At 52.9% G+C, this 25,528-nt stretch overlaps 1 protein-coding gene across 1 annotated transcript in view; it reads right to left on the reverse strand.

The window, feature by feature from the left end:
• Positions 1-16,242, reverse strand: part of LOC116793975 (gamma-aminobutyric acid receptor subunit gamma-4) — a 35,661-nt gene extending 19,419 nt beyond the window's left edge. Inside the window, exons 1-3 of the mRNA XM_032702243.1 lie at positions 16,163-16,242; positions 10,682-10,830; positions 10,411-10,478 (exon numbers count right to left, since the gene is read on the reverse strand). Of these exons, the coding sequence (XP_032558134.1) occupies positions 10,411-10,478; positions 10,682-10,830; positions 16,163-16,218 (273 nt within the window). The 5' untranslated portion in view covers positions 16,219-16,242. The remainder of the gene's footprint in view (positions 1-10,410; positions 10,479-10,681; positions 10,831-16,162) is intronic.
• Positions 16,243-25,528: the final 9,286 nt, after the last annotated feature.

Below are 25,528 nucleotides of genomic sequence, written 5' to 3' on the forward strand. Positions count from 1 at the left end.
AAATCAAAACCCAGCCCTGACGAGATTTCAAGGGAGCACCGGGCTAAGGAAAGCAGCTGGAAGAAAACTAACCAGTTTACAGGGAAAGAACAATTTCTTTCTGCCTCCCCTGCTGGGTATTCAAAGGGTAAAACAAGCTGGAGTGCAGTTACAGAAGAGTTACCAGGCCAGCTGATTCTCCTGTCCAGGCAGACATCCACGCCTCAGGCCAAGTGTGGAGGTCATTTGCTTGTCCAGCCACTGGACAAGCAGGACCTGCCAAACTCTGCTCCCGTGGGTTGCTCAATTCCCATGGCACCTGCTGGCTGCAAAAGACTCTCCTCAGAAATGAGAGTGGTTTTTTTCCCAGTGTTTTTTTTTCCAGCTCCCAACAGTTTTGTAGAGACTCTGCCTGCGGTGGATGCCTCCTTTAAAACACAACCACTCTACCTTCCTCAGCTCCCCTGGATGACTTCAGGACATTTCTGGGAGTGATGAAAGAGATGAAGGCTCAGTTTTCTATGCAGTGGTATAAGGAATACACTGACAGAGTTTGTGTCTCCCAGAATCAAACATAGAAAGAAACCAAACACTTTTGGCTCTTAAGCTTAGCCCAGAGTTCCCAGGATCTGGGCAGCACATCCTCTGCTGTTCCTTACCAAATCCCAGCACTTGGACTTGCATTTGGCTTTTTGCCATTGCAGCAACACTGAGGTATTTTCATCTCCCCCTCTTGCTGATCCAGTGAGAGAGGAGCAGCATCTAAGCAGTCCTTGGCCTCACTGCTGCAGAGCTGGACTGAAGCTTGCAGCCAGTTCCACAGGAAGCTGCTCCCAGAGCCACGAGCACCGGGAAGGGAGCTTGGCTCCACACAAAGGCTCACTCCCCCCCTGAAATGCAAACTGACATCCCCATTCCCAGAGCTCCTTCCATCCCCTTCCTTCTCTGCAGAGACCCTTCCTTCCCACACCTCCTGGTGAGATTTACTCTGCCAATCCCTCTGGCAATCTGCTCCAAGCCATGTCACCACTGTGGCCCTTTTTTGTGTTGGGGAGAACTGGAGTTCATTGCCCCTTCTCACAAGGTGCAGATTCCTCTGACAAACTAAGGCTGCAAGCTCTGGGCAGGTCTGTCAGTCTGACACTGCCAGATCATGAAAGGAAATGGTTGTCTTGAGTATATCACAGGTTTCTCTGCCTTCAGCTTTTCTTTTCAAGGACAAAACGAAGAGAAGATCAGCCAGTTATCATCCTGACTTCACCTTCCTTCCCCCCTGTGGCTGTAGGAACAACGAACCTAACTCCCACAAGTTTTTCCCACTTCTCTACCCTGCTGCTTCACATCCTCTCCTTGTCCTCTTTCTACTGCTAAGGTGGCTTTGGGTGTCTGTGTGAGGAGAATGACAAAGGGCCACAAGTGAGGTGTGGGAGGTGTCACAGGTACACTGGCAAGGCTGGAGGGAGAGAGAAGCAGATCCAGGGGGACTGTCAGAAACAAGGTTTCCAACATTTGCAGAGTCCCTGCTCTCACCTCCCGTATTCCCCAGCCACATGGAGACAAGGTGTTCCATCACCCACACTCCTGATGTGTTTTGGTTCACACATCCCCTGTGCCTCTGCCTGGGAGGAGCCATTGTCACCGCTGGCAATTCTCCTGTTGAACAGAGGGTTAGAGCCATTCCTGGCAGGTCAGAGACCAAACCCACAAATTCCCCCACCTCCAGTGCCCCCTACAGTCAGCGTGATTCCTCTGGGGCTTTGAGGAGCTGCTGCTTTGGGAGTTGGTGGGAAATGGCTGCAGAATCCACCTGCCCACTCAGTGCTGACTGTAAGATAAGACCATATCTCCTACAAAAGACAGGAGGCTGGAGACACAGAGGCACCAAGGAACAGCCTGGAGGCACACAGGAGATGTGAGGGGTTGCAGGGAGGAGAAGCAAAGCCACAGGAAGGCTCGGGCTGGCAGTATCACTGCTCCACTGCTGCTCACTTGCAATTTGTATCATGGGCAATTAAATCCTTCCTGTGCACAGAGATGGGATGCAATAGTCTGAATATTCAGCCTTTAGCACTGAGGCATGAAGAGGTCTGTGAAGCATATTGACTGGGGTCACCCACAGCCACTGAATTCTGAGAAATGGTCTCCATTTTGTAACACATTTATAGCATGCAGATTCCACATCAGCCTTTTAGGGGAAAGGGTAGGACAGCTTCATCTGGGGATGAAGGAAATAAACAGAATTGATTTCTACCGGAAAAAATGAAGTTTTGTTGAAAATAAATTAAACTAGTCAACACCTAAAATGAATTACCTCTACCTTAAAATTTCATTCAGAAACTTCTTTTTCTTCAGTAAGCTAACAAAGTATTTTGTTTTGCCCTTATCTATTTGATGTACTTCACTTTGACGTTTATTTTCAAATACTCATTTTCATGCTTTACTCACAGGACAGAATTTATCACCATATGAAAAGCAAATCAAAACAATCTGGCGATATTAAATATAAATGTTTTGATCGTCCCTAAACCCATTTTTCCTCAGAAATGCTGAAGAATTTTGGCTCTTTTTCCCAAGAGGGAGGGGAGAATGAGGCCTCCTCCCCTTCAGTGCTGGCTGTTCACCCTAGACCAGAAACCATGGCCTCTGACCAGCTCTTTGATTTGGTTCTCACACACCTGAAATATCCCGCCCTCTCCTGCAGAGACATCCAAAGCCTTCAGTTCACATAAATCAGCTCTGCCTTAAAAATAATTCAGCCCACTGAGTGACAACTATTGGTACAGCTCAGAGTCTATATCTTTCAAATTTGACACAACGGTGCTTTCCCTTTGACTTGGAAGAATCAATTTAATGAGGTTCAGAGCACAGACCAGTAACTGCATCACACACATGGTTCCTGGCCTGTCCAGGAGCACACACCTCCCTGTGGAGAAGCAGGACCACTGGGGATCTGCAGAGCAGCTCCAATAGCAGGGGGGTGGTGGGGGTGAAGATTCAGTGCCCCTGTGCCCAGCTCCACCATCCTCCAAAATTTTGGGTGAAACCCAAGCAGAACCAGCCAAGCTCATTCTCCTTATCCACCATAACTCCCTTCCAATGAGTTAAGTTTAGGCTGGACATCGGGAAGAAGTTCTTTACAGAGAGAGTGATGAGACATTGGAATGGGCTGCCCAGGGAGGGGATGAAGTCACCATCCCTGGAGGTGTTTAAGCAGAGCCTGGACGTGGCATCAGTGACAAGTGTCACCCTTGTCTGGGTGACAAGGTGGGGTTGGGGCAAAGATTGGACTCGATGATCTCAGAGGTCGTTTCCAACCCGGTTCATTCCGTGAATTCTGTGGTTGTGGTGGAACCAGCTGCAGCCACGCTTCACTTTGTGAAATGCAGCTCCAGCAGCTCCAAGCCCACATCTCCCAGGCACATCCCCACCAGTGCCATGGGCAAGGCTGCATTCCCACCATTCAGCAACTGCAGCCTGTGGATCACAGCAAAGCCCCTTGTAGTACCCTGCCAACCTGTGAGCAAGCTGATAGCTGCCAGGGTGCCCCAGGACATCCCTTCAGCCTGGTCAGGGGCCCAGTAAGGAGAGTTCCCTGGTTACTGGAAAACGATCATCATGGGCTATTAACACACAAGAAGCCCAATTGCTGGCAGACATCTCTGGAAAGGGAGACCAGATGCAGCTGCTGCAGTCCCAAACTGTGTTAGGAAGGTTTTCTGGGGATAAGGGTGGGGAATTACAGGTTGCAATGCTCTCAGGTCAGGTACAGTGAGCACATCTGACCCTGGGAAGCACCCACAGTAAGCACTCTTTCCAGGCTGCCTGCAGTAGTTCAGGGCGAACAAAACACCCTCTGCATTCAGCCCAGCTGAAGAAATCTGAGTTTTTTCCAAAGGCTGGCACAAAATGAATGAGGGATTGAGCCATTCCTGCCAGCAGAAGGCCGGAAATCAGATCTGTGAAGGAATTTACAAGAGCTGCTTACTTCTTTACGAATGTTGATTTATCCTGAGTTGCCCGAGGGCCAGAGGCTGCCCGAGCTGTGGCTGTGGGAAGCACCTGAGTGCCAGGAGTGAAGCTGCAGTTAAAAAACCCTTCAGTGCAGCCACATTCCGCCTCCGAGCACGGTTGTTAATTAACTTTGGGGCTTTGCTCTCCAGAAATGTCTCTGAGGAAAAAGCACATTCTCTGCCCCCAGGAGGCCGCTGTCCGGATTTTCATATTTTATTTAGCTCCGAGTTTTCGAGGCAAACCCCCAGCTTTTCCCTGATATCTGACTCCTCGTGTTTTCCGCACAGCCTGCAAATAAAATACCGACGTGGATGTCACACAGAAAATATCTGGAGGGGATTACTGTATGTTCTGGATAGTAAAAGGAGCTGGTTGAATTATTCATAGTGAATAAATCAGCCCTTTTCCGTTTTGGAAGCAAACTTTGACCCTTCTGGAAGCTCTTGGGTTCAGGATGGGAGTAACTTATTTATTTCATTAGACTTTTTGTTGCAGTCCATGATTTGCCCCACAAGTCACACGTGGTTGGTGTGATTCCTCAGTAGCCTCATGGGGTTTTTTTGGTAAGGTACTGACAAGTATTGGTTACAGGACAGCCTCTGCCCTTCCCTGTGTTCCTGACCTCACTGCTGTGCAAACACGTGATGAACAGTCCCTCCCCAGCACTTGGACGAACAGGAATGGGCTCAGGTGACCATTCCTGAACATCAAGGAATGTGCTGTGAGAACTCTCCAAGCACATGAGTATTTGTGAAGACGTTATAAATGCACCACCAGCTCCTGCGGCACTGAGCCATCACTCAGGCACGGAAAATAACAGCCTGAAAAAGCACTGGGGCCCTCAGTGAGCAATACCCATTTCCCAGCACTTTAAATTTCTATGATACACATCTTTATCGGGGACCAAAACCCGACTTAGCTCATTACATGAGTGTGTCCTGTGAAACCTCACCAGATTTATGCTGATGCCCAACTCTCACTGCACACAGGGCAGGCCAAGGAGAGCACACTATCCTTGGCAGAGCATTGCAGCCTGCTTCAGGCACTGCAATCTACCCTAGAAGTGGGTGCATCTGGGCTATTGCCTCCTAGACAGATGATTTGTGAAGCATTTTTAAGTCCTTTCAGTTGAGAAGTGCTGTGCAACCGCTGGAGTCTATTATTATCAGGGAAGAAGGGGGGAGGTAGCAAATTTGCTTTACCTATAGGCTTATCTTGTGCTCCAGAGGAACATAGTCAAGCATTTTAAGCAGTGTGCCATTTTCAATTCATTTCCTTCCTACTTATTCCAAAGCAGCCAAAGCTAAGTATAATCAAGACTTAAGTGTTCCTCAGAGCCAGACAATTATTACCGGTCTTGGTTTCCCCGTCTATAAAGGAGAAACCAAGATATTAACCCAAGCCTTGCAGTGGGACACCAGGGCTGTAACCCTGCAGCTCTCACACTGACTGCCTTCCAACAAAGCACAGCCTCCACTCCTCGGGATGTGGCTTCAGCTTCCGATGCCTCCAGCTGGCTCAGGGCTCTCTGCAAGGGTGGCTCAGCCCTGCCTGCCCAGCTCCTCTCTTGGGGCTCTCTGCCCCTGCTGCTGGGGTAGCTCAGCTGTTCACAAGCAGCTGCTGCCTCACTGCACACCCTGATAATGTGGCATCAAAGGGGGTTTCACTCCAAGAGCCACCACTCAGCAGCTTGGCCACCCACAGCTCTGAGTGGGGAGAAGCAACCCCTGGAAGAGGGATGTGCAGACAGCCACGGCCTCTCTGCCCCACTGAGGCTCCCCATGAGCACAGACAAAGTGCCCCAGGCCCCCAGGGGGGCTTTGGCACATCAGCCCCCTTCCTAACCACTGCTCCTTGCCAGCCTTAACTTTGACAGCCAAACCTCCCTCCCTGCCTCCTCGGGATTTACATGAAAGCAGTCAGTGGGGAGTTCTCTTCATTCATGCTGGGGCTTATACTTCTAAATTATAAAGTGTGTCAAATGAGGATTTAATTTATATTTAACAAGACAATGTTTGTAAATTAATTATTCATCAGCTGATAACAAATAAACATTTCCCTCTTCCCTCCCTCCCCCTTTTTCACAGTGTGTTCACAAATGCACCATACATGCAAATCTATTAAATCACTCCTGCAGTACTCCAGATGTGGGGAAAATATGTTCTTCATCCTCAATTTCATTAGTGTGTTGCATGGTAACTAATGTAGCCAGGCACAGCACTAGGAATTTAATAGTGAGAAGCATCTCCTTCCTAAAGAGGTAAGGGGGAAATAGTCAACACTTGTGTTTGGACATATCACCCTCTTCAGGTTCCAGCCCCCCGCTCATAGGCAGAGATAAGAAAATAATTTGCTGTAATAATTGAGACAGGAGCTCAGCCCTACCCCTGTAAATCACAGGCACTTCAGAGGCAGCAGAATCCCGACCCTGGTGAATAATGGAGGCCAATTTTGCTCTTTCCATCTTTATTATCATTAAGTAATGAGATTGAGGTGGTGTACAACCCCAGCAGACGAGCTGTCATCATGTTTTGCTACAGAATTTGGCACACAAGAGCATCTCCTCACACGTACCAAAGAGAGGAATCTCCAGCATCTAAACTAGCCCTTGCTGCACTGCCTCTGGTCCCAGATGCCTGAAGCAGGTAACCACGGCAGGTCCCTGGATGAGTGGCATGCCCCCACTCACTTTGGCCAGGAGGCTACCATTGTGTTTGGGCTGTGTTCTCAGTGTCCAGCTCCTCGAGCCTCACGCTTGGTTTTGGGCAAAAAAGGAAGAAAAGGACATTGAGCTCTGACCTCTGGGAGGAATCTGAGAAGCTCTGGGTTGGACTTGCTCCATCCCCAACCCCAGAACAGAAGCACTTCCTCCCCCATGCTGGCTCTCATGGACACTTCACGGGCATCCTGAGGACTGAAAGACACTCGGCCCCAATAGTTGGCACCTGCTTTACTACTACAGCATCATTTCCTGAGAGTTAAGCATCCCTAAAGGAAGGTGATCCAGAGCTCTAGGTGCCCTTGACACCAGTTAAAGCTATAATCTATAGCAATAAAGCCATTACAAAACAAAACCAGGAGCAAATCCCTCCAGCAAACAACCAGTCAGCGAAAAATCTGAACCCAAAGTCTCCTCCTTCAGTCCATGTTGCCACAGCCCTCCCTGGCACCTCTTCCCACAAACATGCTCAGAGAACCAAGGTGGGGCTTTGCACCAGGCTCAGCTTAGTGATAAGCCAAGGACACCTAAACACTGTCCATGTTAATGGGAATCTAATTGGGCATCCAGGTCCATGACACAGCTTGGAAAGCTGCAGCTCTGTGGGTGATAACTCATTTGGCTCGAGGGGCTGCTGGCCGGCACTCAGCGGCAGCTGGCAGCTCTGGAAGGGCTCGTGGCCGAGTGCATCCTTTCCCTGGTGGTGTAAACACAGCTTCCCACCACCCTGAGAGCTGCCACGTGTCCCAGTCCCACCCAAAGACAGGTTCACGGGGCTGGGGAGGAAATCCCAGTCCATGCATCGACTGGAATAAACAGCTGTGGGACCTGATGGTCCCACCTCTCCCCCTCAGCCCATTCTCTTTCAACCAAGCCCTGCCCCACTTCTTATCATTTAACCATCTCCTAGCTCTCTTTCTGGTTACTGCCACATTTTGGCTGGCAGAACACAGAGGGTCTTTTCCCCAGGGAGGAGAGAATGTAAAATTTGCTCAGCTACCTAAATGAGAAACAAGACTGCCGCTCTCGTCTACAAAAGATACCAGGAAATCACTTTACATTTCTTCCCGCTCCAAACCTGCCCACCTTCTGCTGACTCCTGAATGTTAATGTTATTTATGACAAATGATTGATGAGGGAGATGCAGAATTCACACCCAGCACAGGGCATTTTCAAATCACCTATTCATTTTTAAGGACCGGAATCAGTTTTGTATCCTGACGTGATTTATCATTTGGAGGTTGAGCAGCGGCGACGCAGGGCCAGCTTCCAAGCCCTGACAGAGCCTCACCAGGATGAAGACAGCAGTAAGTCATTAACCCTTTGAGGTGTGAGCAGAAGATCACTGGAGACCAGTGTTCAAACTATGTTGCTGAAGCTGGAGCCTTCTATTCCACCAGCGTGTCAGGCCATCCTAGAGCCTTCAGCTTCATATGCACAGACCACGCTGGTCCAAGCTAATAGCCACAGCAATGCTGTTGTATTTCCTAAAAGCAGAACTTTTTGTCTTCTACACAGCCTGTCTACATGAGAGAGGAATATTTACTCAAGACACAGTCATTGCAATGCACCTAAAAGAGATCAGTGGGACATTTCCCCTCCAGTGGACCTCCCAGCCTACACAAGCCTCTGTATCTGTGGTAGAGAGAAATGTCACCATGGGCTCAAGAGAGATCTAGCTCTGAGACAAATTCTGATTCCCTTCCCTTGGAAATGTGCATTTCCTCAGGTTGCTTATGGGAAAAAGGCAGGATGAGGCACATGGGATGGGCCTGACAGCTGGGAGAAAGCAGAGCTTCTCAGGCTGAGAGAAGCTGTGTCAAAAGGGGCAAAGTGGGAGTGACATGTCCCCAGCAAAGACAGTCTATCATGTTTGATGCCAGCCTGAAGCTCCTGTACCTGAAGCCATATATGGTTGGTATTAGCCCAGTGGATCCAAAATACTGAAAGATTGGGATGGATGGACGTACGTTCTCACATACCCATCACCATGGCATAAGCTGTGTTTCTTAGGAAACCAGCCTAGCAGCAGTGCCTGGTGTCCCTGTTTAGAAGGAAAAATACACTCTGGATGCAGACTGGATTTTATAAGCCACTCTCTACTGCTACCACCTGTGTGGCTATGCAGCATTCCTGTGACAGCGAGGAGAGCAGAGCGGAGCTTCCAGCAGGGATGGAAAGGGGTAAAGATGAGGGGGAAAGAGAAGGAAATGAGGGGGATGTGCACTGAGGTTTTCCCTGGTTTTCTTGGCATATCCTTGGGCAGTGCAAAGCAGGTAGAACAGCCACCTATAACATGACTCTTATGCTCTCCCCGCAGGCAGGTGAGTACACCCTGCCCCTGCACTGCTGCTCTCGCTTCACCGCGGCTTCATGTCCACGCACCCACGTGGGATGGAGGAGCTCGTGGGACCTGCTGGCAGCCAGGGATGACATCCACACGGCTCGGGGTGTGGTTCTTCTCCTGGAGACCGGGCACACTGGCACAAAGCAAGGAAATTTCCAGCCTTGAGGCCGCCCCTGCCGGGCCTCCTGATGGTGCCCTCGGCGTGTGAGCGAGCGCCCAGCCAGGTGCCCATCTGGTGGCTCGTGAGCAGCCGCTTCAAAATGCTCTTTGGAGTAGAAGTGCTACAGCTACAGTGCCATTCCTCCATCCCCAGAGGGGTTTGTTCAGTGGAAATTTTGTACTTCGGAAACTAAAAATAACATGCTCATCTTGGGAACTTTTTTTTTTTTTCAGTTTAAGGGGGCTGGTTTTGTTCCTGCTTTGTTTTGCATTGAGAGGGACAAGAAAAGCCTAATTGTCCTGGCTGTACCTCTCCTTTGTCCTTTCCACCCCACTGCCCAGTGGACCAAAGAAGTCTTTCAAAACCTGACAACAATCAGTTTTTTTCCTTGTTGAAAAAGAGAAAAAACCCAACCGCTCAGGGAAAATAATAATAATAATAATAATAACAACAACAACAATAATAATGTAAGTTTCCTGTGAAAAATAAATAATCAACAGTTGATCTCCAGTGCATGGCCTGAAGGCTCTCCAGATCAAAGACTGTCTCTGGTAAGTGTTTCCACAGCTCCCAGTAAAGCTGGGTCCTGAGCCATGAGGAGAAATTGTCACAGTTGTGGTGGCATCACTCTAAGGTGCTCCATTACAAAGAGAAGACACTGGACCTGAGGCACTCTGCTTTCTCCTTCCCCAGCATCACATGCCAGGCCTGGGCACCCAAGTTTCACACCACCAGACCACTGCCATGGAAATCATCTCCAGGTACCTATCTCAGTCCTCCTGGAAGCACACCGCCCCTTCTTCTGTCACCACTGCCCTGGCTGAACCAGGGTGGCACAACTTGCCCCGAGTATCCTGGTGCCCACACACTTCCCAGAGAGCAGATGGCAAAGCCAGCAGGCAGAGGTGTCTGTCAACACACTGCCAGGGAAGATCAAAGAGCATCATCATCCTTCTTCTGGAACTCACGGGCATGGTATAAGGTTGCTGAGCTCACCGAGGGCCCTCGAGGACTTTGCTCCTAACCACCGGCGGGTCACAACACCTCTTCCCAAGGGAGGGGAAACCTCTTCTCATGACAACAGCACCTTCACACCACATCTGACCAGCACAATACAACCAGCAGGGCTGGGCCAGCTCCCTGCCACACTCAGCTGTGGTGACACCACGACCCTGCAGCGACGCAAGCACTCACCATCTGGATGACAGACACCGGCCCGATGCTGTTCACATATATATCCACATCAATGAACGTGGGCTTGACTGCAAAGAGAATAAAATAGGGCTGAGTGAGCTGGGGCCAGGATCATTTGCAGAGGGCTGAGGACAAGGGGAGCATCTGGGACCAGCACGGCTCTATCGCCCCGAAAATCACAGCTATGGCAGTCACAAAAGTACAGGAAACACAAGACACAGCCGGGCCAGGTCACCACCCCTGGCCACAGGGAACCTCAGGGGACACTTACTGCCAATGTCGGGCCTCAGCTTGTTGTCATAGTTCTTCAGCAGCGAGTTGAGGATCTGTGTGGCATCAGTCTCCTGTGCCTTGGGGGTGAGGACCCAGGTTTTATTGATGCTGAGGTAATCGTAATCGTATTCCTCTGTGCTCTCACACCTGGAGTGGAGATACAAAGGGACAGAGACATGGCTGTGGCAGCTTCCTGGTGCTCTGTGGGAGCAGGGGCACAGCTGTGTTTCAGAGATACTAAGGGGGAAGGATGCAGGGCAGCTAAAAGGCATAAGGAGCTCAGGGATCTCCTCTCGGCCACACTGCTAAGACACAACTCACCTGGTACCTTTGCTGACTTCAAGGTCCCCAGACATGCAGGGGCCTTATCACCAGTGGTAAAGACTAGCAGGCATGGGGTGCTCCACATCTTCCTCAACTTTCTTTGGAGACACACTGCTCAGCCCCAAGGTGTGGGAGCCAGTCTCTGTTCTTCCCTGCCTTCCTGCTCATCCCATTCCTGGCCCTTTTCTGCTGCCAGCAGCTCCTACTCCTGGAGCTGCCTGTTAACCCTGAATACCTGAGCTGCTCTGCCTGCTGCTGACACCTGAAGCAGGCTTCCTCTGAGGAAGAAGACAGTGACAAAACAGTGTTTTTGGGGAGCAAGGCATTGACAATAAAAGCATTTCAAGGAAAAGGAGGTCCTAAAACTACCAAGCAGGCAGCATGTATATCTGGCATGCCAGGAACCCAGCCATCTGCCCTGCACAGATCCTCAGAAATTAAAGCCTTATGCAAACTCCTCTGCCTCCAGGCCAAGACCTGCCACAACCCATTGCCTGCACTCACCAACCCTTCCTCCTCAGCCTTTGGCGTGAGCTCCCATTTAAAGATGTTCCATCTTCCCCATCTTCCAGTTCCAAGCCAGGCAAGGAAAGCTTGTATCCTCCTTTGGACATGATCCACTTAGCAAGAGCTTCTCTCACTGCCTTTCAAATCTGCCCTCTCTAAACCTTTCTCACTCCTCCCTTTTCCTAAAGGAGTTTTCCTAACCGTCTAATTAGATTAGGTCCACATGGTCACCCGGGAAATTCTAACCACCTGCCGCTGCTCTGGGCAGCTCATTCACAAGATTGTCTCCGGAATGACACAGCCATATGTGGGAGAGGATGCCGAGCGATCCCACGCCCGGCACACCCCCCTCGACGTCTGCCATGCCAGCGTGTCACCTGCTCCAGCGCCAGAAAGGCTCTCGCAGCGGGAGCTGCCACTGTGTTGACACTTCCCAGCTGGAGCCTCGCAGCTCCGAGGTGCGATGAGGCACCGCGGATGCACATCTCGGATACACATCTCCCTCCAGCGCCTGGGGAGGCACAGCCTGGCAAAGGCACTTGGAGGGGGGGGGAAGCATCAAATTGACATGTTGCCGCCAATTTATCAGATGCTCCTCTTTTAAAACCCCAGATGAAACGTGCTTTCACAATCACTTTAAAAGTCTTTGCATCTCCCCAGCTTGCAGGCGCCGGGATGCGTCCCCCGACGAGGGCTGGGCTGCGCGCAGCTGGCTGCCTGCCGCCGCACATTAGGTGTTGGTACATCAGCTCCTTGTTTCCTGTCTGATTGCGCTGCACTTTCTAACGATGCTTAAGGAGTGTTAAGCAACGCTGTCAGGATGCGCTTCCCCATCCGAGCAGCGGCAGCGAGGGCTCGCCTGGCTCGCTCTCTCTCTCTGGAGCGCTTCCTCCAAAACGCAGCCGAGCAGACGAGTTCCGAGTCTCCAGCGGTTGCAGGAGGAACAGGGGACCACGCTGCGATCACCCAAAAGCTGCGCGGAGCTGGAGTGTGCGGCTGGCCCCGCTCCTGCGGGAAGCAAAGAGGGAGACGAGCCCACAGCGTGGCTCAGGGCAGGGGAAAGCAATGCTGACTGCTCTCCCTTGCTGCCAGTGTTTTGGGTGATGGAGGCTGCCCCTGGCAAAGTGGGAACAGCCACACCAAAACCTTGTGTCACTGGTCCCTTGACCCCACTTGAAGTCAGCCCAGTCACCTGCTGGCACCGAACACTGCGTGTCCCACTGCTCTGCCAAAAATGCAGCTCCTCCAAGACTTAAGGCTAAAGTAGAGTCCAAAACACCCTTTTTGAGGCTGAACAAGCCCAGGCTGCTTACTCTGCCCTCAGCTTTCTGGCTTCCCCCCATTTAGTGTCACTGATTAACATCCTAAGGCTTGGGCTAGCTATTCCAGGGAGCCATATCTCTATTACAGATGCAGTGACACTACCAAAAATATGCTTTTTGCTAATGCAGCTAATTCTGGTCGACTAAACCATACTAAACCATCTTAGCATAAGCAAGCCAGCTTTTTCTGGAGAAAATATGCTTTTGCTGTCTTTGCACACATAGGCACACACCAGCCCTTGCCGGTCAAGAGTGTGACTCTCCTGCCCCTACCTCCTCCCTAGTCTTTCTTCCTGGTGGCCCCACTTTAAATTGAGATGAGAAGAGTCCAAGATCTGTTGGAGAGGAGAGGTATTAAGATGGCTTGTGCACCCCTTCCAGCTGCTAATGGAAATGTCACAGTGCAGACCTGCAGTGATCCCCAGCGTGCTGTGAACACTTGCTGGCCTGGCAGCTCCATCTCCAGGCACAAAGTGACTGCCTTGGTGACAGGGGACAGCCAGTTCTTATATGTCTCTGTGCAGCCAGGAGGAAAGGCAAAGCCATCTTTCCTCACCTCTGCTTATTAAAATGTCAAAATGCCCTCCTCACAGCCCTCCTGTGGGGGCCCTGGGGATGGGACACAGCCAGAGTGTGGGCAGGAGCTGGGCTGGGGGGGGTGACAGCAGGGCAGAACTGGGGACCTTGCGAGGAAATCCCTGGTCTGACAGATGCAGCTGGGGCCGTGGCAGCTCCTGCTGGTGCCCAGAGCAGGAGGCTTGCACGGCAGGGAGTTGTCCTCTTGGATGTGCTCACGTAGATGGATGGGGTTGGACAACCCTCCTTGGGCAACCTGTGGTGTTACAGCAGGACAGTGCTCGGCCTTGCCTCCCTGAGCCTGTTTTACTCCAGCAGACACCTCTTTTGCTGAGGTTTCCTAACACAGTCTTGGTCAAAGCCACCTGAAGAGCTGGTGGCTGGCTCCCTACCCCAGTGCCTGAGCTGTCTGACAAGGTTTCCCTTGTCAGGCAGGAGGAGGGGAAGAGCAACATGTGCCATGAGCCCTTGAAAACACTTCTGCTCCTTGCCTGGTAGGACAGCTGGTGGTGCTGGACTAGGATGCACACCCACTACTATTTGCAAGCCCTGAGGCAGGAGCCTCCCAGGGAAGATGCAGATCCTGGAGCTGTATCCAACCCCTCTGCAAACACAGCTGAAAGTCTCCCCTGCTCCCAAGGAACAGACAGCAGCAAAATGCAAGAACAACATTTCCCTTGGTTGAAAAGCACTGTGGTCAATTCTAATTACCACATGCTAATGTGTCCTTCTAGTCACCCATCCCAATGCCTCCTAGGGTTGTAGGCACAGGGACATTCAGGCAGACTACTCTGAATTAGAAGTGGGCAGAGGATTAAAGGACAGGGGGCTCACTAAACTGCCCCCTACCAAAATTTCACATCTTTGTACCTCTCCTTTTACAGCACATTCCATGAAACCCCAATGGTCAAGTCTGCACAGTTTCAACCATCTGCCAAGCCCCGCTTTCCTGTGGTGTGATGCTGTGCAGGGATCCTGCCTGCAGGGTTCAAAGTTGGGTTCCTTGATCCCAGCCCAGGCAGTGCCCTGAGAAACACTGAATTAGTCTCTTTGCTGGGGGGACTGTCTGGGGAGTGCTGAGTCACCTGGCACAAAGTATCCAGCCTGCTCCAGTGCCTGGAGATGGATCTTGCTGCTTTTACCAGAAGAAGAACTCTCACACACAGCACCTGAACTGTACTCCTCACCCCAGCACCTACCAAAACGTGTAGGGCAGAGGAGATTCACCCTCCACAAACTGCACACAGGAAAAATGCACTGAATGCAGAACAAGATCCTTGCTCCTTTTCTCCTTCTCTCACAGGATTCCTCTCCCACTCCACCATGTCCAACCCCCCCTGAAACATTCACAGCCACTGCTCCTGGCAAAGCAGGGGCCAGGAAAGAGACAGACATGAGGGACTGGGCAGAAGGGAAGCTGGGCCAGCTGTGGGGTGAACCTTCCCGCTCAAGGGTACGTGAATACAGGACTTAATTGCTCCTCCATGTGATCCTGCAGCTTACCACTCACCCTCTCAAAATGCAGGGCTCGTGGCAATGCACTGCAGGGACTGTAGGGCACAGGAACTGGGACCACCATGGATCCATCCCCCTCTCAGCCCTCAAATGCCCCCCAGCACCACCACGCTGCTGGGAGGCTTTGTGTCCATGCACAGGAGAGGCTGGGTGTCAGGGCACGAGCTGTGGGGCAGCTCTCGCTGCCCTGACCCTGGGAAGGCCAGGCCCTGGAGGACTGTGGCAGTGATGGAATTTCTGCCTGCACCCAGGGTCGGGAAGCCTTGGCAGAGCAGACCATTAGTAGCAGGATTCATGCTCCCGGTCCCTGACTGCATCTGTAATGGGATTTGATCGGCTTTAAGGCGGCTTATTCTGCCAATTAGCTTCAGCCAGTAAAATCCCTCTTCCCCCAAGCCCTGGGGGTAACAATCTGCTGACAACATGTTCTTTCCCCATCTAGCCATTAAACTCATCAGCAGGGCTAGAAATTGTAAAAAAATGAAAAGAAATGAAAGAAAAAAAAGGAAAAAGAAACTTGAAAACCCCTTGTGCGTGGGCCCTTTCGTCGCTGTTTACAGAATAGCGCTACGAACCGCTGGCCCTGGGAGAGAAGTGTCACCTGTCAGCCCCTACCTCCGCTCGCCTCCTCGCCCACCGCACGGGGGGCATCGGGGTGGCTCCCGGCCGGCACCCAGAGCTGGGACCCGCGGCCAACCTGTAGAGCAAGGCAGGAGCCCGCGCTGCCCCCTCCTCCTGCCAGGCTGCAAGCCCTGCGGGGGCTTCGGGGTGCCAGGGGATGGAGCGCAGGGAAGGGGACGCAAGCTCCTTCCCACCCAGCCCGACTCCACGTGGAAATGTCCCGGTGACGGATGGAGCTCCCAGGAGGTGCCGAGCTCCCTCTGGTCCTGCTCTGGACACCCTCAGAAGGGGCTCAGCCCCCGGCAGGATTCAGCCAGCGAGGTGATGGCGGGGTGGAAAACGGGATGCCCTCTCGATTCCGGCATGCCAAGGGGAGCCCGGAGTGCAAAGGACATGCAGGCATTAGGTGCTGTCGCGACCGGACCCGATCCTGCCTCGAGGCCGCCTGGAAGGAACCGCTGGGGGCACGGAGGTGCCCAAACCCCCGTTGAAGCCTGGGGGGGGGACACGGGGAGAGGTGCTGCGACTCAGCCCCCTCCCCTCCCGTTGCCCCGACGGGTAAACCGAGGCGGGGAGGGGGCGTCCCGGCCGAGGGGAGGGCGCGGGGGGCTCACCTGGCGCGCAGGACCGGCCCGAGGGCCAGGCAGAGCAGCAGCACCGTCCCGGGCATCTCGGCGAGGCGAGGGGCGGCCCCGGGGGCGGCGGCGGCGGCGGTGCGCCCGCCCGGCGGGGCTCAGCGCGGGGCCGGGCCGGGGGCGGCCGCGGGGCCCCCCCGCTGCCCGATGCGCCGCGCTCCGGCCCCGCCGCCGCCCGCGCGGCCCCGCGCTCCGCGCCCCGCTCCGCGCCGCCGGGCACCGAACGGAAAGTTGGGCATCTCTTCTCCGGTCCGCGGCGGGGAGGGGCTCGGAGCGGGTCCGACCCCCCCGCGCAGGGGCCGGCCTCCCCCGCACCCCCGGGGCTGGGCGCCGGCGGGGGGGAGCACCGAGAGGCACCCGCGCATCTGCCGGAGCCGCGCTGCCGGGGAGCGAGCACCGTCAGCTGGTGCGAGGAGCGCTCGCTCCCCCTCTGCGTAACAAGGCGTTTGATTTCTCTTAATACTCGCTTTCTTTCGTCTTTTTTTTTTTTTTTTCCCCTCCGTGCACAACTGTTGGGGTGTTTGTCTAAAAAAAGAAAGAGTGGGTAATTATCGCTAAAATACGCGAGGCGTCAGGCCCTGCTGTGCTGAGCTGCCAGGGAGATGCAGCCGGGGAGAGGGTCCTTTCCCACCTGTTGGGGCTGCTGTCCCTCAAAAACAGCCGGGAGGGTGCGTGGGTGGGAGCTGGGGGGTCGTGGGTGGGCTGTGGGCTTCCAGCCTGTCTCTCTCTGCCTTCACAGTTTGCCCAGCTGCACTCGGGCATTTCTTTTCACTGCCAGCATCCGTTTGGGGTGAGAGCTGATCGGAACAAACTTTGTCAGATTTACATGAGGTACCAATAATTGTCTGTTGTCATGTGGTTATAGGCTGAGATGCAGGAGCTGGTCCCCAGAGGGGCCTGGTCCTGCATCTCCCAGAGGTCTGGCAGCACCCATGACAAATGGGAATTTGGTGCCTGGGAGTGCTCCAGGAGTACAAGTGATCAATAACAGCAGCACAGCTGGGTGGGTATTCGACGCTCTCTCCCTTGCTGATTCCTGTCATGATCACCTTCAGCCTTCAAGCATGAGATCTGAGTGGCCCTAAAGCCACAGGAGCCAGCTGCAGGCATCAAGGATCTGAGATGGCATTTCCCTCTGATGGAGCAACTGCAGATTATGTTCCCTTTACTGCATGCAAAGAAGCCAGCTCTGGGATGGCAGAGTGTACAGGAAGCACATGTCAAAAGAGTAAATAATGAATATCAAAGCAACAGTGAAGGTGGAAAAAGCTCTTTAAGCTTCAAAGCAAACCACTGGATTGCTCCAGAAGTTCTTGAGGGATCCAGATGAAGCTGAAGTTGGGAAAGGTGCAAGAGTAGCTGCAGGGAGGATGTAGCTGTCAAGGATTCTGGTCATGAGCAGATCACAGAAAATCCAGGGGTTCATATATGTGCTCTCAGCTCCCCCTCAAGACGCAGGATGTGAAGTGGTGTGTGGGGAAATTCATGGGACTGATTTCTTTTGACCACCCCTGCAGCTACCTGAGAACTGAGAGGTCTGGGGAGGACTGGTACTCAAGGAGATGGAGATGGTCTGAACAGTGTTAGGGAATCACAGTGTCCCCTTACGATGCTGTTTTGAGGAAACCTTCCAGGCAGGGGTATGCACTAGGACCATCCAAACAGCTGCCCTCCCTGGTCTTCTCCTTCCTCTACAGTGGTTTCTTTTTGTAACTGGTACTGGTCTTTTCCTTGGACCAAGGGTAAGAATGAAGTGTGTTGATGGTGCTGGAGGGCAAGAGAGAGCACTGCTTTTCAAGCAAGCACATTATTTATCAGCAGCACAGGCTCAGCCGGTGAGAAACCCATTTCAAATTCATGGTGACTGATTTTGACCAGGAAAAACCACCCTCAGCCCACATGCTGAGGAGGACAAAATGTCCTGCACCAGTGTTTTGGGAGGAAGCAGCCCCTTATTTTCCACTTTGAAGAGACATTTGTTTTGAGGTCTACTGTCATGGGATTCCAAACTTAAACAGGAGATGCGATGTTTTATTCAAGATGCTTTTTATCCCTTCTGGTATTTCAGTTTAACCAGCAAACTAATAAAACCTATTATTTACAGAGTCCTCATGAGCCCAGAGCCTGGGGGGCCAAGCTGCCACAGCAAATGAGGGTTTCATCGTGCAGCCCTCACTGCAGGATTTAGCTCTGGAAGACAAGGAGACAATTCCAGCCCTGGCTCAGGATCCCAAGCCTTGCTAGGATGGCAGTGCTTTAAGAAGGATGAGTCTGGGCACATCCACAGCCTGTCCAAATCTCCCCATGCTGTCCCAAAACCCCTCTGCAGGGGTTGTGCTGCCTGCTCCCACAACGGGGGGGATGTGTGTGTGTGTGACTGCAGGCTGGAGCAGCAGGGGAAGGCAGGAGGCAGTTCTCTCCCTGCCTCTTCCCCGTGAAAAGGGCTGGTCACTCCTTGCCTCAGGCAATGCCAAAGACAAGGAGTGTCTCTCTCCAAGGAGACTGTTCTTCTTCTGGGCCACATCAGAGGGAAAACAGATGCAAGTGGAGAAAGGTGTTATCCCAAGGTGTTCAGGAGCTCATTTCTGAGAAAACGCAGGCGTTTGCAAAATCTGCCTCAGACAGATCTCTGTCCAAGTGTGGAGGAGCAGGACTGGGGGACCCCAGGCAGACACAGATCCCACGGAGCTCTGCAGGGAGAGGTCAGGCTTGAGAGCACTGCTGGCAGAGCTGGGCACGCCAGGACAAGGAGCTGCCAGGGCGTTCTCAGGCAGCCACTGCCAGGACCATGCAGCAGACAGCTCTGAAGGGCTGCATGGAGGTGAACTTGCCTTCCCCTCCTCCCGTCGCTGCTCCGCGTCACAGGTCTGAGGACGGAGCACAGTTAGAGCCGCTGTCCTTGGTGCTCATTCTCCTCCTGATAATGAACTGGGGCTCCAGCTGTCACCTACTCAGTGCATCCTCTGGGAGCAGCGCAGGTTCCAAGGCCAAGGCTTCCCACGGATGTCCTCTCCAAGCCCAGAACTGTGTGCTCTGGCAGAAGGCAGAGGCTGGTAGGGCTGTGAGTCTCCTACAGCAGCATCCCTGAGGCTGAGTGTGCTGACAGACCTGGCATGAGAGTGGGGAAGGACATCTGAGGAGAAGCTGATTACAGGGTCCCTTTGGGAAACTTGGAGGATGAAAACCCCTGTATAAGCCTTGACCCTTTTCTCCAAGTTGGGGCTTGTCCTGCGCTGTAGAAACATTTGTTTACTGTATCAGGGCATTTGTTCAACATAACCGAGGTTTTGTCTTTTTCAGGCTCACCAGGCACAGCAGCAGATGCTGCATCTGGGCTCACATGACATCAATAACCACTTCAGCTGGGCTCTGCCTTCCCACCTTTCTGGGCAGCGATGATAGATGAAGCAGACAGGACACAGTGTGGTTTTTAGGTGCTGGAGTGAACTTGCAGTGCTGACAGATTAAAAAAAATGTGTTTGGAGTCTGAACAAATGTGACGTGTATGTTTTCCAAGGAGAATGAAGGGTGTGGGAGGACAGCCCAGGCCGTAGCAGGAGCTGGTGCAAGGTGTCCCAGAGGGTGACAAGAGCATTGACAGGAGTGAGAACTTTACTTTCATCCTCTGCTGCTACGTCAGGCCTGAAGGAGCCTCTGGAGTTCCTTCCACTGTGGACAGTCCCTCTTCAAAATGAGTTGCTTAGTGGAAAGAGATCACCAAATGCTAGGTGATCTGATCCTGTGTGTCAGCATGGCTCCTGCTGTCATCCTGGGGATGGGAAAGATGCCATTTCCTGCACTTTTATGGCTCTGCCTTTCTGAACCCCTCCCCAGCTCAGGGTTGAACGTGTTACATCCCTCCCAGGGATCGAAATGTAAAAAGAGAAAATGCACATGGGAAAAACTGTGAAGGGGAAGAGAATTGGCAGCATTGGACAAAAAAGGGAAAAATCTCAGCAAATTGAGCACCAGGTGTTTCAATACTTTTTTCAAATAGAATTTGCAGCTATGCCATCCCTGCATCTGACCTTGTACATCCAGCCCAGGGCCATGAGCTGGTGGTTTAGCCTCCAGAATAACTCCCAGGCAGAACCTCATTATTTTAAATACTCTGCAACTGCTGACACAAACTTTGGGGACATGCAGCTGCAGGAACAGGAGGAGCTGCTTCTCTTCACTGTAGAAATGTGTCTGCTTCTGGATGGAGATACCCTAGCTCCTTGTCAACCTGTGCCACAGCAGTTCAGGGTAGGGGAAAAGGAGCCAGGGAGGTCATGGAGGCAACAAAAACTGTCATTGGGATGCAAACTGTGTTTCACACAGTGATTCCTCCCAGAGTTGCTCAATAGCTGGGAAAAACCTGATCTTGGGGCTCTCCAGAGGACACACTGGGACTGAGAGCACCACATGCAGAAGGTGGTGCTCACCACCAAAACCCCATGGCCAGCATGACCCTACCTGACCCTTTCCGTACTGCAGCCCTGAAGGCACAGCTGAGGGCACATCATCCCCTTCTGGCCCCCCTGGTGGGATTTGAGAGGGGGAGAGAGGGAGGCAGAGTTGCCTTTTATTGTTAATACCCTCAGGCATTTCTATCCAGGGACGTGAGGATTTCAATGACTTCTCTCTCCGCCGTCTCGGGAATGTTTATACACCAGTAAATAATGGGAACTGCTCATCTGTGGCTGAGTGGAGATGTTCAATTACAGCCATCTCCAGCAGCTGATCCGAGCCCTGCACTCCGCTCTCCCCCTCGCCCCGGCACTGTGGTTTGTCTGGCAGCTTGACATTTTGTCAGCCCGAGGATAACGCAGGACGGTTGACAAGTGGAGAAAACAGTGCAAGAAGCTTTTCCTCCCAGAGCTGAGGCAGAGCACAGTCCCTCCTGTTGCAGGTACCCCCTGAGCTGGGCTCACACAAGCTGCCTTTCTTGCTCCCTGCCGTGGGCCTGGCTCTGAAGCTGCAGGAGGGATGCCAGCAGTGAGCCCATTTTCTCACACCTCTTTACTTCTTGGGAGCTGTTAGACATTCCCAAGGCCTGTTTAAATTTCCTCCAGTGTGAAGGGCCAGTGTCTCCCTTGGGACATGCCCTTCTCTCCCAAGTGCCTGAGCTCAAGGGACACACTGTGGAGGTTTTTGTTGTGGTTTTTTTAGGGAGGCAGTGCTTGGGACTGTGGCGCTGCAGCCCATGTTGCCAACCCAGCAGGGCTGCATCAGCAAGAGCTCACCAGGGAGGTGACCAGCTGAGAACAGGCTTGGCACACCTTGATGCATTTTGCCCATCCAAATGTGGGATCCCCAGCACACGCCTGCTCAGGGCAGGGGCAGAACCTGCTCCTTCCCTGGAGCAGCTTGACAGACCCTCTTCCACCTCTACCCCAAAGCATCATTCATGCAGGGGAGTGAGAGCATCTGATGTGCTGCTATTACCCACTCCCAGATGGGGAAATCAATGGCACTGCCTCTCCTTCCCGTGTTCTCTTGGCCCAGGTGGGACACAGGAGCACAGTTAACCCCCACAGCAGCCCTGAGAGCCTGCCATGGTCATGCCTCCAGGGTGTTGTTCTCCCCTCACTCCCTGAGTCAATGGCAGAGCTGCTCTCCCAGTCCAGACCCCATCCAGCTGTTCTCCACTGCTGGCACTGCCATTTGCACCCTTTCCACCTCCCCACCCTTGTGAGTGTCCATGATTCTCCTCAGCCCGTGCTCGCAGGAGCACATGGAGAAATGCCAGCACTGCTCTGTTCCTTAGCTCTAGGATCTCCCGTGAAATACTGACCTAGATAAACCCAGAGCTGCACACGAGCCCAGGCTGTGCTGCTGTGGCTGCCAGCATGGCGAGCCCCACTCGGGTACCCCTGCTTTGGGATTTTACTTCCCAGCCCAACAGTCCTCACCCCTCATCGTGCGGAAATCCAGACCCCATCTGGCCAACACAGCTGGTGCCATTGTGTCCAGCACCCACCTTCCCTCTCCCCTCTGGTTTTCTCCCCCTCCATCCCAGCCCCTCTGGCTGCCCAAAGCAATCAGTGGCAGCTGAAGTGCAAAGGAGCAGACACCGTGAGCTGCGGCGTTCGCGCTCGGTGCCCTCCAGCTCTGCGCTCCCAAAGCCATCGGAGCAGAAACGCCTGCACACGTAGTGCCTCTCCAGAAGAGAGATGCTGGCACTAGGGTCTGGCAATTGCCAGCACGTCAGGAATGAGAGATCTTCTCCTAATACTTTCTAAGCTCCAATCTTAATCTTGTTCATTGCTGTTAAGTCTCAGAGAAATCGGGCCGATGTGTTGAAAGGAGGCAAAATAAAAAGATTGGAGAGGAGGCTGAAGTCTCTTCAGAAAACTGAAGGGAAATAATCTTCAAAGGTTCCTGCGAGCCTGCGCTCCCCGGCCTGGAAAAGCAGAACAGATCAACACTGAGCCTTGCTGGAGCTGTTTTTCAGCCTGGTATTTTGTGGGAGGAGACAGAAGAGTTAAGGCTGGAATATTCAAAAGCAGTTACAGGATCTCAGCAACCCAGCCCCTGGGACCCCGTCCCTGGGATCACTGCTGCCTGGCAGGTTCAGGTCCACAAGGCAAAGCCCAGTTCCCATTTTTCCACGGGGCTGGGGACAAGCCAAAGCACCAGCACATGAGGGGCTGGATGGGTTTCCCTGGGTGAGAAACCCCAGGAGGGTCTGCAGGCCCTTCTCACCACCCTGCCTGTGAGGGGGATCCAGCCAGGTGGAAAGATCTGCAGAGAAATTACCTGTACTGGGGGGATGGAAGGAGTTGCCTCGGGAAGGAGTTGCCCAGGAAGGGCGTTTGCTGCCCATCCTCATGGGCTCTCAGGGCAAGGAGCCAGGGCAGCACAGCACCCTGCTCCCACCATCCTGCCTGGGGCTGCCTCACCCCTCTGCATCCCATTGCCTTGCAGCATCCCTGCAGACAGTGCTGTGCCAGCCCCTCTCATCCTCAGCCAAGGCACATCCATGGAGGGATCTTCTCTCTCCTTGCATCTTCCCCCAAGGCCTGGGAGGTTCCTACAGTGGAAGCTGCTTCCAGACTATGGACTTGTCACTGCCGGCTGAGCTGCTGCTGAATCCCTTCCTTGGCTCACAGGTACTTTCAGCCTCCCTGGCAGCCCAAGGCAACATGTGCTGCCATTGGAAAAGGCCCTGCTGGGAAAGATGCTGCCCTTTCACCTTGAAAAAAATGTGTGCCCATCCAGGGCATGCTCCAAACTGACCCCATTGTGGCACAGCAAGCACACACACCTCTGTCCCACGCTCTGCAGAGGGACGTGCCCAGCCCTGGGTGTTTGCAGGAGGGGTTGCAGTGCAGAGATGAAGATAAGCTGAGCCAGATCGTGTCTGTGCAAGCAGAGTGGGGTCTGATGAGGGTCCTGTGACCTGGGGGACACTCTGTCTGCAGGCTCTTGGCAGAGCATTGACTCCACAGGCAGCTCTGCCAGCTCGCAGCAGATTTTGCTTTGCAGCAAATTTTGTCTTTGTCATTGCCTGTGTGTCTGGTGGACAGGGGACTCCTGTCTTCTAGGAGGCTGTTAGAAAATGCCTTTCAGCTGCAGTCAAATTCACCCCCCCAAAAAAAAAAAATAAAGAGCAAGCCATAATTACACCCACACAGCTCTCCACATCGTGCTAAGCTTCACCCCCCTTCCCAGAAATGCACCCGCACCTATAGAGTGTATATGTTGATTAAAAGTCCCCCAAAATGAATAGATCAAGAGAAATCTGCCATACCCCTGCAGCAAGGGTGAAGTGCTTTTTAATTAAGGACAAAGAGATGCAAATGTCCTGAATCATCACAAGTAAATAGCAAAATAGCACCTGTCAGAATATTAAAAAACAAGCACTCAGCATTCCCTTGTGATCAGCTTGAAGGAGGCCTTGAGTTAAAAAAAAAAATTCCACTGAGAGTTGAAAAACGTAATAGACTGGGAGTGAGTGAAGGAAATGGCTCAATATAGACCAGTGGGGATTATTGATTGTGATTTTGGCATGTGAACGTGTCAGTGTGGCCACCAGGAGGGTCTGGAGCACCTCTGGCCCCAGTGCAGCCTGTGCTGGACCCTCTGGGAGGGTGGGATGAGTGACATGGGGCACTGCTGACCTGCCCAGCATCAGTCAAGGTGCAAGTTCCCTGCTGCCACCCTGCAAAGTCCCTCACCACGAGTACTCAAATAACCCCAGCCAGCTGGGAGAACACAACTTAATGCATGCTGAAGTGTTTGCTGGAGGACCAGCCCCAGGGTCTGCTCCAGCGAGGTCCCCTCACCCTGTCAGACCTGCCCGTGCTGAAGGAGAGAGGATTTAAGTCGTTCTGGGTAATGAAGGTGACAGGCCTGCTGCATTCCTGAGCCCTGTGACAGGACCCCATGAGCTGTTCTCCTTGCTGGGCATTTGGTTGTGAGGCAGCCCAGGAATGAGCAGGAAGGGCCTTGGATGTGTCCAGAGCCTTTATGATTAGGATGGATTACAGGAGAAACTGGCTGGAACAGGTACCTGGATCCTGGTGCTGCTGGGGAGAGCAGGCAGGTTCTCTCAAACTGATCAGGGCAGGCAATCATTTTCCTAGGAGAGAAGGGTTAAACAAGGAGGTTGAGGGAATTCTTTTGGATTTTGGGTGTTTTCATTGCCACTGTTGCTTGCCTTCACCTAAACCCCCGTGTGTTCAGGTTAGAACCCCAGGTGTGGGGGGACATGGTGCTGCGAGGAGCATCCCACACAAACAGCTGCCCCTCTGGTCTCCAGCTGCTGGGCTGCACCCCACAAAGGTGGCCTTGAGCACCACTTGGCTTAATGACACAGCCAAGGCCACTGCTGTCCCCAGGGCTGTACCAGAGCCAGGAGGGATGAGGAGTGGGAAAGGCAATGAAAGGATCAAGTGTTGGGAAGGACAGCGAGAGCCAGCACAGCCCAGAAACAGTGACAAAGGACCAGGGCCGTGAAGGGAAGGCAGAGTGAAAGGGAAATGCCTGGAATAATAAGTGACGGACGGATGCCTTTGAAGGGGACTTGGATATCTTGGGTCTCCCGCCTGACCTACTTAAAACTGGCGTAATCTGATGAAGGAGCAACCTCCAGCTCTAAATATAAACTTCTCTCCTCTTTATTTAAATTCCTTCCCTCTGCCACCCAGGGGGAGGGCTGTGGCTGGTAACTGGGTGGAAGGCACTGTGTGTATTCCATAGGTCCTGCAGGAGCGCCCAGGAACCGCAGGAGGGCTGGGCACCTTTCCTGGTGGAAGGGGCTGGTGCAGCAGCAGAGGCACCAGCACAGAGCCCAGAGGGGACAGCGCTGGCATCACGTGTTCTTCAAGCAGCCAGTTTATTACCAGAAGCAGAACT

The sequence above is a fragment of the Chiroxiphia lanceolata genome, chromosome 14 (assembly GCF_009829145.1).
Source record: "Chiroxiphia lanceolata isolate bChiLan1 chromosome 14, bChiLan1.pri, whole genome shotgun sequence".
Classification (NCBI taxonomy): Eukaryota; Metazoa; Chordata; class Aves; order Passeriformes; family Pipridae; genus Chiroxiphia; species Chiroxiphia lanceolata.